General features: G+C 43.4%; 1 protein-coding gene across 1 annotated transcript in view; it reads left to right on the forward strand.

The window, feature by feature from the left end:
• Nucleotides 1-17,982, forward strand: part of SVEP1 (sushi, von Willebrand factor type A, EGF and pentraxin domain containing 1) — a 131,474-nt gene that overhangs the window by 95,966 nt on the left and 17,526 nt on the right. The window contains exons 37-46 of the mRNA XM_065655399.1: nucleotides 1,315-1,987; nucleotides 3,394-6,173; nucleotides 7,383-7,608; nucleotides 8,733-8,888; nucleotides 10,823-10,886; nucleotides 11,602-11,775; nucleotides 12,696-12,869; nucleotides 14,823-14,996; nucleotides 16,464-16,640; nucleotides 17,532-17,702. Coding sequence (XP_065511471.1) covers nucleotides 1,315-1,987; nucleotides 3,394-6,173; nucleotides 7,383-7,608; nucleotides 8,733-8,888; nucleotides 10,823-10,886; nucleotides 11,602-11,775; nucleotides 12,696-12,869; nucleotides 14,823-14,996; nucleotides 16,464-16,640; nucleotides 17,532-17,702 — 4,769 coding nt within the window. The remainder of the gene's footprint in view (nucleotides 1-1,314; nucleotides 1,988-3,393; nucleotides 6,174-7,382; nucleotides 7,609-8,732; nucleotides 8,889-10,822; nucleotides 10,887-11,601; nucleotides 11,776-12,695; nucleotides 12,870-14,822; nucleotides 14,997-16,463; nucleotides 16,641-17,531; nucleotides 17,703-17,982) is intronic.

Raw genomic sequence — 17,982 nt, forward strand, 5'->3', positions numbered from 1 at the left:
TCTGTGAGCACTCCCATCAAATTTCTTGAAACTGTTCTGTCCAAAAGGCAGAGCAGGTTTGCAGAACTTTTGCCACATCAGGCCCTAACAGACTGGAGGATTTTCTGCTCCTTCTTGATGTAAAAAGGTAGATTTATAAGCCAGCATTTTTCTAATAAACTGGCTTTGCAATATTATTTGAAACATAATTGAAGCAAAGCATCCTTATTCTGTTTTCTTCCTATATTGTTATTTTAAAAGCTGCTTCTCTCTCCTATGCAAGCATCTGAAATGAAATAGGACAGCAACATTTAAAGAGGGTCACAGCTGTCTGTGACAATGAATAGAGTGGATTATATTAAACACTAGCACATAATAGTCTTTTTTTCTGGAGTCCAGTCCTGAGGCTTTGAAAACAAATCCTGTAAACAAGACAAAGCACTTTTACAGATGTTGCCATCAAAATCTGAGCAACCAGTTTCCAGCCTGCAGCTCGAAAGAGTCACTGGGAACTTTGCAGTAGTTATTGTTTCTTTGCTTTCTGTGAGAACACAGCACAGAGATTTCAAAACTGAGGAAGAAGATATTCACAGGTACTGTGACTAAACTGTGGCATGTTTAAGCAGCAGCATTTTAAGCAGGGTGATGAATAGCATGGAGTAATGCCTGTCACTGCATCACAGTGACTAGAGAATCCCAGATTAGAGAAATACAACTACACTAACAGTAATCACCTGGTAGAGTTTCATTGTAATTTCTTTTTATTGGCTTTTATAACAATTTGTTCTGTGGTTTTTTAGGAAGAACTTGTTACAAAATTTCCACGTGCATTGTTGGCAAGAGCATCTTTGTGTAACTCACTAAGGAGCTTCTCATTGCTTGCAAGTGTGAAAATATATTGATAGGGCTGATACAGGAATCCAAAAGGCCTTTATGGGCTTTTCATCTCTTTCTTCTCTATTCAGTTCTGCTAAAGGGGAAGAATTTCTCAGTGGGATCATTTCTCTGAGGATTGTATGAACTGTTGCAGCGTAATACTAGGTTTGTTGTAGTAGTGTAAACCAAATTTGAAGTTCAGGAGTGGTAATCAGTTGGACAGACAAGAGAGAAACAATGTACACAAGGTGTGCTAGGGTATCGCTCATTGTGGTACCTCACCCATGGACATGTAGGCTCTAAGATTTTCCTTCTGAGATTGATCATAGCTTTTGTAAAGGATCCTATTCTTCTGGGGTACTAGCAAGCAAGCTTGTAGTGCAGGGGCTTCAGGAAACTGTAGGTAGTGTTTGACAATGCTTGTCTTTTTGACTTCCTATGTTGTTTACTTATCCACAGTTACACGTTAGTTGGCCCTGCAACCATAGAATGCTTAGCCAGCGGCGAGTGGAACGTGAGCCACCGGCAGTGCCTGGCAGTATCCTGCGATGAGCCACCCCATGTGGAAAATGCATCACCAGAGAGTGGCCACCGCCTCTTTGGTGATATAGCTTATTACTTCTGCTCAGATGGCTACAGCCTGGCTGATAACTCTCAGCTGCTTTGCAATGCAGAAGGGAAGTGGGTGCCTCCGGAGGGCAGGGAGATGCCCCACTGCATAGCTGATTTTTGTGAAAAACCATCCACCGTCTCATACAGCATCCTGGAGTCCATTAGTAAAGCCAGGTTTGCAGCTGGCTCCATCGTAAGCTTCAAGTGCATGGAAGGCTTTGTTCTGAACACTTCAGCCAAGATTGAGTGTCTTCGAGGGGGCCAGTGGAATCCTTCTCCTTTGAGCATCCAGTGCATCCCTGTTCGCTGTGGAGAACCTCCCCACATTAGCAATGGCTATGCCAGTGGGGCCAACTACAGCTTCGGAGCAGTGGTGGCTTACAGCTGCAACAAGGGCTTCTACATCAAGGGAGAGAAAAAGCGGACCTGCGAGGCCACTGGCAACTGGAGTGGCAGTTTGCCCACATGCCACCCTGTGTCCTGTGGAGAACCACCGCAGCTTGAGAATGGCTTTATTAAGGTACAGAATGAGTTTTCTCATCTGCTTGATACCATAGCGAACTGAATGTGTCTTCACAATTGCTGCCGCAGGGGTTTTCTTTCTTCTGTTTTGCTCTTCTGTCAAAATTAAGGAAGCATGTCACTGAGTGGAATACTCAAAGGGAAAAACAGGTGGATTTGCAGCAGAATCATGTCTGGAAAACATGGATACTTCCATGGGATTTAGTATCTTAAAGTGGGTTTTCAGTTAGGAGATTCAAGATGTCATATGACAATCAATTGATTTCCTTAATGTCTTACTCTTCATTTGTTTGGTCCATGGTTGGCTTTCCAGTGCTGACTGGAGACATTTGAAGTACTACTGCCAGTTTACAAGCCTTGCTCTTTTCACTACTATGAAAAAAAGATCTGATTTTCTATAGATAAATCATATTGGGATAATTTCTCTCCTTTCATTGCAAGCACACTTCTTCACTGAAGTCAGAATTTCTCTTTCCTTATCAAATTACATTGCAACAATGCCTGAAGTTAAAAATCTCCTTGTGGCAGCTGAAACCTGTAACAACTCCTTAACCTGTGTTGTGCTTTGATGCACAAGGGTAGAATGTGGTAAGGAAGATCAAAAACACTATTATAAAGATTTAACTTTGAATTTTTAAAGCATGTTTCTTCTGAACACCCTCCTCCTTTCTTAAATCTAGCCAGGAGGGCATCTGCATTTGCTAAAAATTGGGGAGGAGGGGTGCATCCCGGTCCCTACATGGGCTTCCAGCAGTAATAGCAACAATTTCTGTTCAGAGTCCTACACAGATACATCCTCTAATTAATGCATATCACTCTGTGTTGTCCTCCTTAGGTAGTATTACTCATCCAGGTATTCCTTCCAGTTAGAGGATTATTTTAATACCTCAGTCAGAGCTCAGCCCGCAACTTTGAGGGGCATCTCAGCTGCCTGCTCAAGACCCTGCAGCTGCATGTGTGGCATTTATAAACATCTAGTAGTAGTACATCTGAAGGCTCCAGTCTTGAGTGCACCTGTATGCTGAAGAATTGTTACAGCAGGACATTTCACGGCAGCTTCTCCTGATCCATTTCTTTCCTGTCTTCCTGTCTACACATTATTTGACCTCATGGGTCAGGAAGGGAGAAAGCAGAGGAAATATTTTATGCCTTTTACCTTTTAAGCCTTGAATTTTCTGTTTTCTTTCAATGGTGCCCTCAGATTTCCTGACAGCAGAGTGCATCATTTGAGGCAAGATATTCTGTGTCAGTTATTTGCATTGTTTCCTTTGCAGACAGCCGTTACTGCTGTCTGAGATTCAGCTAGAAGCTAGAGCAGGAGAACACAAGAAATGAAATCAGCCTCCTGTTGCCTCAATCGTGCATCTACATTTCAGACATGTCCTTGTCTTATCTGTTTTGCAGGAAACAACTGGACGCTTCTTTGAGAATCAGGCAAATTATCAGTGTGAGTCTGGCTACCAGCTTGTTGGGAGCTCAGTGTTTATCTGCCAAGCCAATCGGCAATGGTACACTGAATCACCTCCTTCCTGTGTTCCCCTCAGCTGTGGAAAACCTCCACCCATCCAGCATGGCTACTCCAAGGGAGAAACTTTCGATATGGGCTCCAAAGTTGAATTTTTCTGTGATGAAGGCTATGAGCTGATTGGAGATGTTTCCTGGACATGTCAGAAGTCTGGGAAATGGAGCAAAAAGCAAAGCCCAAAGTGTGTGCCCGCAAAATGTCCTGAACCACCTTTGGCAGAAAACCAGCTGGTCTTGAGGGAAGTGACTTACCAAGTTGGTGTTGTACAGTTCTCCTGCAAGGAGGGTTATGTTTTGCATGGCTCCTCTGTACTGAAATGCTTGCCTTCCCAACAGTGGAATGATTCGTTTCCCTTCTGCAAGGTTGTACAGTGTCCTGCACCTCCATACATCCCCTTTGGTGACCCCTTGACTTCATCACTTCGTTTTGGTAGCACTGTGAAATATGTCTGCGTGGATGGGTTTTTACTGAAGGGTGAATCTACCCTCAGGTGCCAGGCTGATGGCTCATGGAGCCTGCCTTTGCCAGAATGTATTCCCGTGGAGTGTCCCCAACCAGAAGAAATTCAGAATGGCATTGTTGATGTGCAAGGCCTCACCTTCCTTAGCACAGCCCTCTATACATGTAAACCAGGCTTCGAGCTGATGGGGAACACAACTATCCTTTGCGGAGAAGATGGCCAGTGGCTTGGAGGAAGGCCAGCTTGCATACCTATTCAATGCCCAACGCCCAAGAAGATCCTCAATGGCAAATACTCATGCACAAACTTCCATTATGGGCAGACTGTTAGGTATTCCTGTGACAGAGGTTTCCAGCTCCAAGGGGAGGCAACACTGAGATGCCTAGAGACAGGGGAGTGGAGTACAGAGGTTCCCTCCTGCAAAGCTATAAATTGTCAGCCTCCTCAGCCCATCGAGAATGGATTTGTGGAGGGTGCAGATTATAGCTACGGGGCCATGGTCATTTACAGCTGTGTGCCAGGCTTCCAGCTGTCTGGTCTTGCCATGCAGACCTGTGAAGAATCAGGCTGGTCTAGCTCCACACCAACATGCCTCCCAACAGACTGTGGCCTGCCTCCTCACATTGACTTTGGGGAGTACGTGCAAGTGAGACATGTGGAAAGACGTTCTGACCAAGGGAGTGTTACAGAGAGTCCCTCCCTTTCACATATATTACTGGCTGACAATTTGAAAGGCTTCAATGGTTCCTTGAAGGAGGACAGTGCAACGCAGCTCACCACTTTCTTATTTGGAACTATCATTTTATACACATGCTACTCTGGCTATGAGCTGCTTGGAAACCCCGTTCTAGCTTGCCAAGAAGATGGGACTTGGAACGGCACTGCCCCTGCCTGCATTTCAATAGAGTGCACCTTTCTGTCACCTCCAGAGAACGGTTTTTTACATTTCACAGAGAACACACTCGGTAGCGCGGTGCAGTACACCTGTAAGCCAGGGTTCACGCTTGTTGGCTCTGACACACGACTGTGTTTGCCAAGTCGGCAGTGGAGTGACACTGCTCCATACTGCAAAGCAATAACGTGCAACTCACCTACTGAGCTTATGAATGGGAACATAAGAGGGGAAAACTACACATATGGCAGTGTTGTCTACTATGAGTGTGATCCTGGATACCAGTTAAATGGCCCTACAGAGAGGAAGTGCCAAGAGAACCAGAAATGGGATGGCAATGAACCGATTTGCATTCCTGTTTCCTGCAGCCCTCCACTGGTTTTGGAAAATGGTCAGGTGACTGGAGAGGACTACACGTTCCAGAGACGTACTGAGTACAGCTGTAACGAAGGTTTCCTGTTAGATGGAGACAGGAGTAGAGTTTGCCTTGCGAATGGAAGCTGGAGTGGAGTTGCTCCAATTTGCAAAGCTGTGACCTGCCCTGTGCCACTGCCTCTTGCCAATGGGAGAACTAGTGGCTCAGATTTTGGCTTTAAGAAAGAAGTGCACTATCACTGCAATGAAGGATATAGCCTGCAAGGAGTGTCTATGCTTACCTGTCAAAGTGATGGTACCTGGGATTCAGAAGCTCCACATTGTGAGCCAGTCATTTGTGGACATCCTGAAGACATCTCCCATGGCTTTCTGAATGGCTCAGGCTTTACCTATGGGGAATTTGCCCAGTATGTGTGCTACCCTGGTTATGAGTTGCAGGGCAATCCTTTACGGCAATGTTTGTCCAATGGCTCCTGGAGTGGAAGCCTTCCATCTTGCCTACCCTGTCTGTGTCCTACACCACAGATTCAGAATGGGGTCATTCTTGGTACAGATTTCAGCTGTGGGAAAAGTGCCCAGTTTCAATGCCTAGAAGGCTTCAAACTGCTGGGGCCTTCTGAAGTCACCTGTGAGGCAGCAGGCAAGTGGAGTTCTGGGTTTCCTCTCTGTGGGCAGATTTCCTGTGGCTCTCCACCAGTCATCCCCAACACATTTATCAATGGGAGCAGCCCTGCAGATGAGAACACCATCATCTATACCTGCTTAACTGGTTTTGTAATGCGAGGGAGTCCAGAACTGACTTGTGCAGAGACTGGTGTCTGGAAGAAGCCATACCCAAGCTGTGAGCTCTTAAGCTGTGGCCCTCCGCCTTCTGTCCCAAATGCAGAGGTTCTTGGGAACACTTACACCTATGGCAGCAAGGTCCAGTACAGGTAAGAATGCTGCTGTCATTCTGTTTCCATAAAGTCTCTGAAAGAATGAAGATGCAAGGCTTATGCACCCTCAGTTAGTATAAGTTTTTGAAAGACCTGGAAAAAAGTTATGCCCTATCACATGCTCAGATTGACAAGGCTGATATTCCTATGCACATATAAAATATTATTTGAACCACTGTCAAACTCCAGCAAGGTATTTCAACCTGTTGGGCTGCATTCCTCCACTGCCTTTAATTTACCATTCCCCTTTGCATCCCTCTTCTCCTGCAACACTGGTCTGGACATTCAAGTTTTCTTACCAGTGGCAGCCATAGTCAGCAGGGTGTGCAATTTTTCTCCCCTTTTGGTACTCCATTTATGTCTTCCTCCTGCTTCAAGTGCCAGTTGTAATACAGAAGGGCTGATCTCCCTCTTGTCCCATCTTCTGTACTGCAACACTGCATTGTCAGCTAGTGTTGCTGATGCGAAACTTCTCCTTTATCAGATACAAGACAAAGGGAATTTTGTTAATTTGCTGGAGTGCGCACACTGCAGATCTCTTTCTCCAAGGTGAGGAATTCCTTGGCAGAAGGGGAGATGGTTTTTTGGCAGTAAAAGCAGATAATAGTATGAGACAGAATTGGGAGATGGCATGTGGATGAATCTAACAGTATGTGATTTCCGTGCATCTGTAACAAGGCGAAGGGGGTGATAGTGTCTGCCTTTCTACAAGTGAATCCACTTGTGCAAACCGGTTGAGTGGCTCTTGGTGAAGCACCATATGGAACAGAATGAATCAGCTTAAAATGTCTAAGCAAATGGCCTGTGGTCAGCCTAAGGCTTGGCTTGTTCTTGAAAGAAAGTGAGATCATCTTTAGAATTGCTTGGTGCTCACACACTGTTTACCTAACCAAACACCCTCCTTGCAAAGGGAAGGGCAGTGCAATAAAGCATTCAGTACCCTCTGAGCACTAAAGCCACCAACTCATTTCCATTGTGTTGCTGCAGCAGCATGAAGCAGCTGCAGATGAAGTCTGAAGGTTCCAGCTCTTGCAACAGAATAAACTCAGTCCAGGCATGCTTCTTACAGGGTTACCTTGAAATAACAGAGAAATTCCAAGGTGTGTTTATGAGCAACTAATGCTGAAAAATGACTGACTTTGTAATGTAAGGGTTAGCTCATCCCTAGCTGTGTCTCTGTGGTCAGGTCTTCATGCTGTGTTGCAGATGCCTGGAAGGCTACACAATGGTGACAGAGGTGGATGTATGCATTTGCCAGGAAGATGGACAGTGGTCTCCTCAGAGTATTTCCTGTTGCCCCAGAAAGTGTCCCTTTCCAGCAAATATCACCCACATAATTGTACTTGGGGACAACTTCACTGTGAACACAAACATCACTTTGTCATGTATAGAAGGCTATACTCTGGTGGGAGCAAGCACATCTACATGCAAGGTATAGTGTTCTTTGCACCATTTTCTTTTGCTGGCTTTGTTGAATTCAAGAGTCCTCCTCATGCCTTTGTTAGCTTTTGCTGCACACAACAAAAAAATTTAAAGTATGTCCTACAAATGTAATATGCTTTCCGTATTGTCCAGTAAGAGCAGTTATTAGTTTTCCATGTATTTACTTCCAGAACTAGAAATTATTAATTTCTTCTTCCATCGAACACTAATGCTGTCCTTTAGAAAAGCGTTCCTTTTGTCACATTTCCAGGAATAAATCATGTCCAAGATTTAAAAAAAAATGTCCAATTTTTCTAATATATTTTGAGGATTGTGTGCAGTGCTCTTTTCCTCCAGAATAACAGGCAGTGCACATCTTAATCCACTGTGCAACCACAGAAATCCTTTGTATGTTAAAGAGCAAACATCCTCATCAGTTCTGCTAGTAACCGCTTGTCGTATTGGCTGTGGACAAGCTTGTAAATAGACCCCTTAAAGTCAGTAAGTCTGCTCATAAGAGAAAAGCTGAGCATGCATGTTTTTGCAGAATCAGCACTTCCTAAGGAAAGGTTTTCCCCTTATTTTGCTGTTTCAAAGATCTGTGGAAGTAGGAGATGGTGTGTTTGATGCGTGTCTCTGCATGTATCAGACTTCTCGTAGAGAGTCTGGGAAGACAGCTGAGGCACTTAGTCATGGTGTTAGACATGCAGCCAGGAGAGAAGTGCAGAACACAGAATGAGGCATCTGTAATTTTCATTCTTCTCCTGGTGTGCTCCCTGAGCTATTAGGTGACCTTGTACAAGTCAACTTGCTTTTCCAAGCTTCTGTTTCACCATTTACTTTTTGTTCCTTCTATCTTGTAAGTCTAAGCTGAACATTCATGCCAAAGCTGAGCTCCAGTCTATGTTGACATCTTAAAAGTGTTAATTAAATTACTGAGCTTTATTAAGGATTGTAGAGATAATATTACATTAACCACATCTGTATACCCACAGCCATTGGATGCTTCTAATATGATTTTCCTGACTTTTTCATTTAGATATGACATTTAGTTATTACATTTAGATATGATACTTTAATTTAGCTATGAATTAAAATGGTACCTTCACACTTCTAATTACATTTATTTTTCAGGAGAGTGGCATTTGGGTGCCCTCGTTTTCTGATGACATCTGCATTCCTGTGTCCTGTGGGATCCCAGAGCCTCCAGAGCATGGGTTTCTGGTTGGCACTAAATACAGTTACAAAGATGTGATTCTTTATAAATGTGATTCTGGCTATGAGTTACAAGTAAGCAAGCTCAAATCTCCAGCACTCTAAACCTTTAGTGGTCATTTTCAGTTCTTACATGATGACTGTGGGAATGTACTATGTCTGGTCCATGTTGATACAGTCCCTTAACTGCTACTGAAGCTGGTTATCTGCTGTTGTAAGTGTCTGTAGAAGGCTCCTGGTCCTTGAGTGATCTAAGGGTGTAACTGAAGCAAATATAAGCATCCTGTTCAGAGATACATGTTCAGCAGATACTTCTCAGTGTTGTGGGGTTTGTTTTGTCTTGTTTTGTTTTGTTTTTTAACTGAAGGTTCTTTTCAGCCCTCTGCAAATACAGCATTATATGTGGTTCTGACCATAAATCGTGGAAGAGTTAATTTCTCACGTATTGCTCTCTTAAACTGGTTCTCTGGCCTGAGTTTGGCTGCATTGTTCCCTTAACTTCATAATGTCCCAAGCATTGTGTCTGCTACATTGTGCCTTTCAGATTCAAAGCTCCCAATAAACTCCACTGCCCTCAGTCGTGTGACGTTGCTAGATGGTATGAAAGTGATATCTCTTGTTTCATTAATTCAAGGAGATTCGTGATTGTTCAATAGCAAGTTTATTCTGTGGTGGAGAAAGGAACAAAATTCTTTCTTGCCCATTGTTTTTATTTTGAGCATTGGGCTCTTATCCCCTCCTGAGCTCTGGAGCAGCACTGCTGTCCCATTATCAGGACTCAGGCAAGCCAATTCAGAGTTGCCTCAGGTGTGTTTTCAAAAGCTGCAGTGAATTCAGAAATGAAAGCGTGTTGGTGAGGTACAGCATGGCCTCCACCATCCCCAGGTGATGGCAGAGTAAGGCACAGCCACATCCAGAGGCATGAAGTAGTGAGGTATCTCCAGGACAGAGGCTGGCTCTTAACACTGTGTTTTGTGAGTAACAAGCAGAACACAGGATTGTGCTTCCTTTGTACTGTCATGACACCAATAATAAATTAAAAAACTCATGCACATGAATTCACTCTGCCAGGAGTGAATTCACTCAGTCACTCAGTATAAAAATAAGGAGAGTTTAGGGAATGCTTAGGTAACAATAAATTTAATTTGCATTACATTTCCACTTACGTAATATGACTGGGGATGGAGGCATGAGTTGGTATTCAGACAGTTAGGTAGAATTGCTGCTTCGAATGATTTTTGGAGGCAAAAAGCTAGTGCTTTCATACAGTAAAAAGTCCTTCAAGGCTTTATCTTACAGCTTCGCCACCTAGTGTCAGTCTCCCTGATGTTGAAGAGAAGTCCTGCTTTTTTCCCTTTGAGAATCAAAGTCCATTGGGTGTGATGCCATACAATACCCATGACAAACAGCCGCCCTTGTCGATGGGTTTGCTTTGTAATGAAAGTACACTACTTCAAGGCACAGATTTAGATGTTTTTCTCCACATCTTGGAAGAAGATAAGAAATAAATCCAGGACTATTACACTGGCAATAAAGCCTCTACGTAAGAAAGAAATATCATTATTTTTAAGCAAATGTAAAGAATGAGTTTGCAATGTGGTCAAAATCAGTATGTTACATTTATAGAACACAAGCTGGTACTGTTGTTGAAAAAAATGCTAGTTAGATTCTCTGTAAGTGGATCCTGAAAGGAGAAAATTTGTTGTCATCACACATTCCTGGGAACCAGAATGGTAAAACTGACAAGAAAGATGATACTCCAGGGGGAGGACAAGAGAGCTGACTAACTGGCCCCACAAACTTTTGGTTTATAAACAATACCTGTCACTTTGCTGGAGGGAGTTCTACCCTAAACTCTGCTAGTAGACTTGGACTGTAACATTTAACATCTCTTTACGTGGGTTGTACACGGAGGGAAAACATCCTGGGTTTGCTGGATACTAGAATTGATGGGAGAAAAGAGTTTACTAAGTAAAGTTCTTCTTTGAGCATTTTCTTATATTTCACAGGGTGATGCAGAACGGACTTGCCAAGAAGACAAGCTTTGGAGTGGCACAGTGCCAGTGTGCAGAAGTATGTTCCACCTGAGTTTATAACTCAAAATTGATCAAGGGTGATTCTATACAACAGAAAACAGTAATGCTCATTTTGCTTTATAACTCATACTGTCTTCATTTGCGTGAAAAATTTTGGTAAGTACCACTGATAACTCATAACAGCCTGGACGAGCAGAATTGCTGGTGTGTGCAGGTAATAGTGTGAAGGAAATCACTACACCTTCTGCCTTGCTCCTGTATCCCTTAGAAAGCTGTGCAGACAGCTTCCAGGTTTAAATAGTTCTCACACTTGAGGTCCTGATTTCTGGGGTTACTGAGGAACTTTGAAAACATCAGTTGCCATGAGTCACAGGTACGTAGCATCCTCAAATGTAACTCTACGGATACTCATTCTCAAAGGTACTTCACTTCTATGAGATGTCTGATGCACACTGACTGCAGTGCCAAAATAGAAGTTGTCTGTATAAACACTTACGTGGACTTCAACTGTTGGCTGTAAGTGGAATTTCCTGAGGCTTCCTGCCAGCACAGCTGCCATAAATTTTGTCTTTTAGCAGGAACTGGAAGCACCAAGCATGATGCTGCTCTGCTACTCAGTGGCAAATATATGAGAATGCCCAGATAAACACCGTGCTATTTCTGTGTTTCTCAGAATAAAACCTGTAGAGGAGCTGTGAGCAGGACAGGCCATATGTGTTATGTCTGATTGGAATGTATTCGTTATGTTACAGGAGTATCATGTGGACCCCCAGATGTGATAGAAAATGGATCTGTTCAGGGAGAGGAGTTCCTGTTTGGCAATGAGGTTTTCTACAGCTGTAACCCTGGCTTTGAGCTACAGGGACCAAGCCGAAGGATTTGCCACGTTGACAAAAAGTGGAGCCCCTCCGCCCCTTTATGCACACGTAAGTAGCAATCGTAGCAACATGGTGGCAGTTTTCCAGAATAGCCAGGGAGCAAACTGAGAGAGTGCTTTTGCTGGCTTCCTCCCAGTTTCCCCCTCCAGCTGGAGGGCTGTAACAGGAGGAGCCAGAGGAAAAGCCTGCAGAGAAGTTCTCCTTGGTGGTTCCTCTCTGACCTGAAGGGAGCTCCTTCTGGCACATTAAAATGGCACAAGCATGAAGTCACACTCAGGTCAGTAGAGGAGGAAGTGTGGCCTGCTGTGTTTGATTTGCCTTGCATTGTGTGTCCAGGGTCTTGGACGTCATGTGCTGCGATGGTTCATCTCTGTCGTGCCAATGCTAAAATATCCTGGCCACCCTGGAGATCAAGACTCTGCTTCTTAATATCAAATCTTGGCTCTCTGTGCAGCAGAAAGTGATTAATTTTGGAAGCATGGAAGGAAGGATTTATTACTTATTTCACACAGCTTATAAATCAAATGCCAAGATTTTATAGTCTTTACGAATAAACCATTTCCCAGGTTCTCATGGTGATATTGTAGTCCTACCCCTTGCATTCTCCTGTCTCACCTTTGACCAATTTGCTGCACAGTATGTGCAGGACAGGGGACGAGATCTTTCTAAACTACTGTCATTTTTCTTGGAAACATCTTGAGATCACCTTGCACTTGACCGAACACACCTCATAGCTTACACCACCATTAGATACATTCGGGCACATTCTCTCTCAGGTGTCTGCAGCCTGAAGCCCAGGAGAGAGGGCAGGCATGGCATTTTATAACCCTTCTCTATGTAATACTTCACAGCTTCCTTCTTCCCATCTTTCCATAATTCACTGTGTGAACAGAGCTGTGAGTGTGTAACAGACAGACAGTATGGCCTTTGTTGTCTGTATAAAACAAAAAAGTTTTCTCCTCTCCTAGGAATTACTTGTGGGCTGCATCCCTCAATAGAAAAAGCAGAGGCCATTTCTACCGGAAACACATACACAAGTAATGTAACCTTTGTGTGCAACTCTGGATACCATCTCGTTGGGCCCCAGAATATCACATGTCTTGCCAATGGGAGCTGGAGTAAACCCTTGCCATTGTGTGAAGGTAACTGTTTGGTTTCACGGCCTGGCACATTCCAATCTGGATTAAGCATTAGGTCCTCCCTTATGCATACATATCATATGATCCAGGGATTGAGCTGCTTTCAGGAAATTATTCTGTAATGTGCATTAAAAATGTTGCTTGAAAAATGAAATGTGTCACAAGGAGCACTGCCTGTTACCAAGCCAGAAAGACCTTAGACATTGTTTTTCTTAAGGTTTTAATCTGCAGTTTAACAAGCTTAATGAGAAATTAGATTACTTGCCATCTCAGAAAATCAAACCCCTAATAAAGGATGATGGACGGTGAGGACAAGTGACTTTTCTTCCACGGCCTTCTGTAGTCAATTATTAAGTTGATATTCTTTGTCTGAACTTTGAGCCTCAAGGACAGTCTCAACAGCTTAGCCTTCAACCTCACACTCCTCAGAGGAACAAACACCATGAATGCATAATGTGTACCATTTTGCAAATCACGGCTTTCAGGTGCTCCCTCAGTAGATCCTGTTCCTCATGACACAAAGCAGAGCGAGTCCCCAGCAAGAACTCTCTGTGTCATATGGATTGGGCAGTAGTGGGTGGAAACAAGGCTGTCAACACAAAAAGAGAACAAAAAATTAAGATTCCAAGTTTGAACAGATAGCGAGTATTGTTGGATGACTCAGTTAAAAATGTAAAGCATATAGAAGCGTGCTAAATTGCAGTATCATTAACTTTTAAGTATGAGTGTTCTCCATTCCTGGCCTCTTTGCCATGAAAATACAAAATCTGGGCTTCACACTTTTTCTTTCCTCTCAGAACCACTCTAGTTTATTTCTTGCCCATCACACTTCCTTTCAGGACATTCTTGTCCCTGCTGCATATACCTCAGGTCTCCCAAGCTGGACTCTAGACCCAGCATCCTGCCTGCTTTTTGTAGTTGCACTTGGCATTCTTGCCTGGAGCTGATGTATTGATGTCTCCACGTCCAGCTGCACACACAGAATCAGAGGGGACCAGTGTGCTGTGACAGCTTCACCAAAGTAAGACAGATAATGATCTTCCACTCAAGGCAGGTATTAGATTCTTGTCACCAGGGCCATGAAAGCTGCCTGAGGGCTAGGGACCATCAGATGCTCTTCTGGGCAACCACACAATGCACAGATTGCTGTGCACTAACAGTGCCCTAGATACTTTGCAGTAGCAAACTGGAAAGTTGATAGGCGATATCCACATCAGAGAGGAGGTCTCTAGTATCTATCCAGGCACCCAGGAAAAGTCACACACTAGCAGTGCTGAATATATGTCAAAAGACCATCCTGAACAAGGCTGAGCACAGCTGCTTCACCAGCTCTACTCCTCTTTTTGCCTGATAGCCATGTGTATGTCTGATAGGTTAATTTTCAGTCATCTCATTACACAGCCCTCTTAGGAAAATCAAATACAGAATGGGATGCAGAACAGAGTCTCTTATGTAGCAGTGGTAACCCAGCTTGGACTGTCTGCCTGCTGCATTCAGAAACACAGCTGAATATCCTGAGGGGAGTAATTAGTGATCTAAGTGTCAGCATCTTGCACCAAACCCATTCTGCATTTCATCTGGTATTTCTTGTCAGGTGAAAAGGAAGGCACAAAGGGCTGCAAGTTTCTGGGGTATGTCTCAGTGGCAAGAAAGAACTATTTCCATGTTCTGCCCCATTGATCCCAGTATGAAGTAGTAAATGTGTCCTCTCCTCCACAGCAGATGTTGCTGACCTGAAAAACGTGGCTGTGGCTTTTCTCTGTCACTGGGAGGAGCTCCCTCCCTAGCTTGGCTACAGTTCCTTCCCAGGACTGCTAAACTTTCCCATAATGCTCTCAATCTCAACAAGAATCAGTCTGTGGCTGCTACTTTAAACATATTGTGTCAGTAATTCAAGAATTGTTGGAAGTCCAGGTCTAATAGCAAGCTGAATTAATGAGACCTCTTCCTTTGCAGAGACCAGATGCAAAGTTCCAGTTTCCTTGCTGAATGGGATGGCAATTTATGAAAACAATACAGTTGGCAGTACAATATCATATTTCTGCAAAAGGGGATACAGCTTGGAAGGGCACTCGACAGCAGACTGCACAAGAGATGGAAGATGGAGTAATCCCTTGCCTCTCTGTAAACGTGTGTGTTTGCTTTTTAATGAAAAAGTGTTGTCGATTTGTAAGCACTAAAGGCTAGACTGTTCTTCATTTAAACTGCCAGTAAATGAGAGCAACTTCTGCAGATCTTTGTGGAATTGTACTGTAATTTTCTTCTGGAGTGGCTATGAGCAGAATTTGTCACTTGTAATTTAAAAAATTGGTTTGGCCTCCATTGGGAGTTTTGTTGATGTGCATCCCCTTTTTACAGAGGAACAAAGGGAGCATTTACTGAGACATGTTAAAGCATTAGCTTGTCTGAGTGTATTTTTGTGACAGTAAAAGAATGAGCTGTGTTCTGCATAGCTTTCTTTAGTTGGAAAGCTGACACAAAATTGAGTCAATCGTAGTCAACCACTTGATATATGAGGAGCAGGTAAGAGAAAAGTTTGTAGGAGAAGGCAAAGAGAGACTTTATTGTCTACAATTGACTATTGGGAGGATGTAATGAAAAAGAGCAGACTCTTCTCAGAGGAGCACAGTAGTAGGATGAGAGGCAATGGACATAAGTTGCAACAAAGGAAATTCCGATTAAGTATTTGAAAAAGTGTTTCACCATCATAGCAGTCAAACAGAGGAACAGGGACCAAGAGAAATCATGAAATCTCCATCCTTGGAGATACTCAAATTTCAGCTGGTCAGGTCCCAGAGAAACCTCTGACCTAGTTGGCCTTGCTTTGAGGAGGTTGGACTTCATGAGTGTATAAGTTATTCTGTGATTCTGCGAAACAGCACCTTGCACACATGCACACCATGCACACACACCCACAATATCCCTCCTTGTTGCTGTATGTGTCTGTAACCAATATGAAGATCCACTGTAGTCTTAGGGTGGTTGAGACATTTAATTTTTCTGTTACAGAGGACTCATAGGATTTTAGTTTCAGGAAACCGGCATCAATGTCTGCTGTGTATAGAGTCCAATATTTTCCAAATTCATTATGAGATCAGTAGACGATGCAAAAGTAGCCAGCAATAAATAAGATTATCAGAGAAATTATACATTCTAATGAATATTATTGTAAGTCTCTGCTCAAATACCTGATTTTTGCTGCTCTTTATTGGTCCAGCCCCTCAGAACAAGAAGTAGGATAAGTCTGGCTCTTTCGTGTAGTAAGGTTATAGCAATCAGGAAGGACAAGAGAGAATGGTTTGATAGTAACAGGTAGGATATTCCCCACTTAAGTCCTTAGTATGTATTCTACTGGCACCAATAGAGTATGGTAGCAAGATATGTGACAGCAGAGAATCAAACCTTTTATTATTATTTTATGACCTAAGTCTCATAACTTTGCATCGAATTGCAAGTTGGACTTGTGTGCAGCATACATTTCTATTGCTTTTAATATGATTTGATTTCGAAATTTGCAGAAACTATTCTAAAGTGTTCTCTTCTTTCCATCCCTTTTTCCTCCCTTCTCCCTTTTCCTCACACTCTTTCTTTGAACAGCAAACCCTTGTCCTGTGCCTTTCGTAATCCCAGAGAATGCCCTTCTGTCTGAGGTGGATTTTTACGTTGGTCAAAATATATCCATCAGGTGCAGGGAAGGCTACCAGCTGAAAGGGCAGTCTGTGATCACCTGTAATGCTGATGAGACTTGGACTCCAGCAACAGCTAAGTGTGAAAGTAAGTACATAAGGTACAGTTCCACAGGGGTTTGATACTTTCCAGAGCACTGGTGACCACAGTGGTATCACACAGGAGTGTGACAGCACAGATGTATCAGCAGAGCTCTCTGCCTACATGCAGTTGTTCTGGAAGAAGCAAGCTTTTGTCTGCTGTTGCCGTTTGGAGAGGTGGGTCACTCTGAGAGATCCAGGCACATAAAGGCAACCTAAGAAGCTCTACAGAAGAGATATTTCTTCTTTTTTTCTAACAGAGTTGTTTCTTTAAAAGCATCCAGAATATGTCTATGTGGGTTGATGCCCTAAGAGCATTTGTCCTGCTAGCTACTAGGCCCTACTGTGATTTTCTTCTCGATTTATCTTTTGCAAGCACTGGAACTGGGATTCGTTGTTGAATACTCTGAATATCCTGAGAATTATTCCTGTGAAATTATAGGTGATGAGACAAGGGTTGTAGGGAGAGGTGCTGGCTTTTATTGTATTTGTTGACACTGACAAAAGGCATCATGTCCTTTTGCAGGCATGTCTGAAAGCGTTTTGGCTTCTTGCGAGCAACATTGTTCAGTTCAGACAATGACATATCCTCACTCCACAAACAAAGTCTCAGTTATACCTCAGGACCATCTGAAAGTTTCCAGTCTATCTGGTGGGGTATAGCGAGCATTGCATTACCTAAAATTGCTGCTCCTGGCTGTGTCCCTGCTCACTGGGTGTATGTACAGGTTCTCCCTGTGAGTGTCTGCACCATGAAGAAAGCCTACTTACTGATTTCCCACCACTGCTGCTTCTGGCATATCCCAGGTCCTTTGTGCAAAGCGCCATGTGCAGGGTTAAAAACTGCATTTTTTAGGCATTGCAGCTCACCAGACTCTGGGTGATTTCTTTTGTTTAGAGATATCTTGCGGCCCCCCAGCTCACACAGAGAATGCTCTGATTCGTGGTAGCTTCTATCAGTATGGAGACATGGTCACCTATTCATGCTACAGTGGGTACATGCTGGAGGGGCCCCTGCGGAGCATTTGCTTAGAAAATGGAACATGGACAACACCACCTACCTGCAAAGGTAAGTCTTTTTTATTAACAGAAGCATATCTTAACATAAGCGCAGAAGTGTCATCCTAGCTGCAATAAATACGAAATTTTAGCTAGTTTCAGTGCAAACATGGTTTCACTCAGGGCATTCAAAGTGCAGGGTGTGTGTTTATTTCCAAGTGAGAGAGGTTTTCCACAATTTTCTCTTTAATCCTTGCTAATCTTTGCTACAATGTCGTATCCCACACCTAAGATCCTCTCCCCTCACATGTTCTGTGAGAAAGTGACAGAACCAGTTACCTTTCTGACAT

This window comes from Caloenas nicobarica, chromosome Z, assembly GCF_036013445.1.
Source record: "Caloenas nicobarica isolate bCalNic1 chromosome Z, bCalNic1.hap1, whole genome shotgun sequence".
Taxonomy (NCBI): Eukaryota; Metazoa; Chordata; class Aves; order Columbiformes; family Columbidae; genus Caloenas; species Caloenas nicobarica.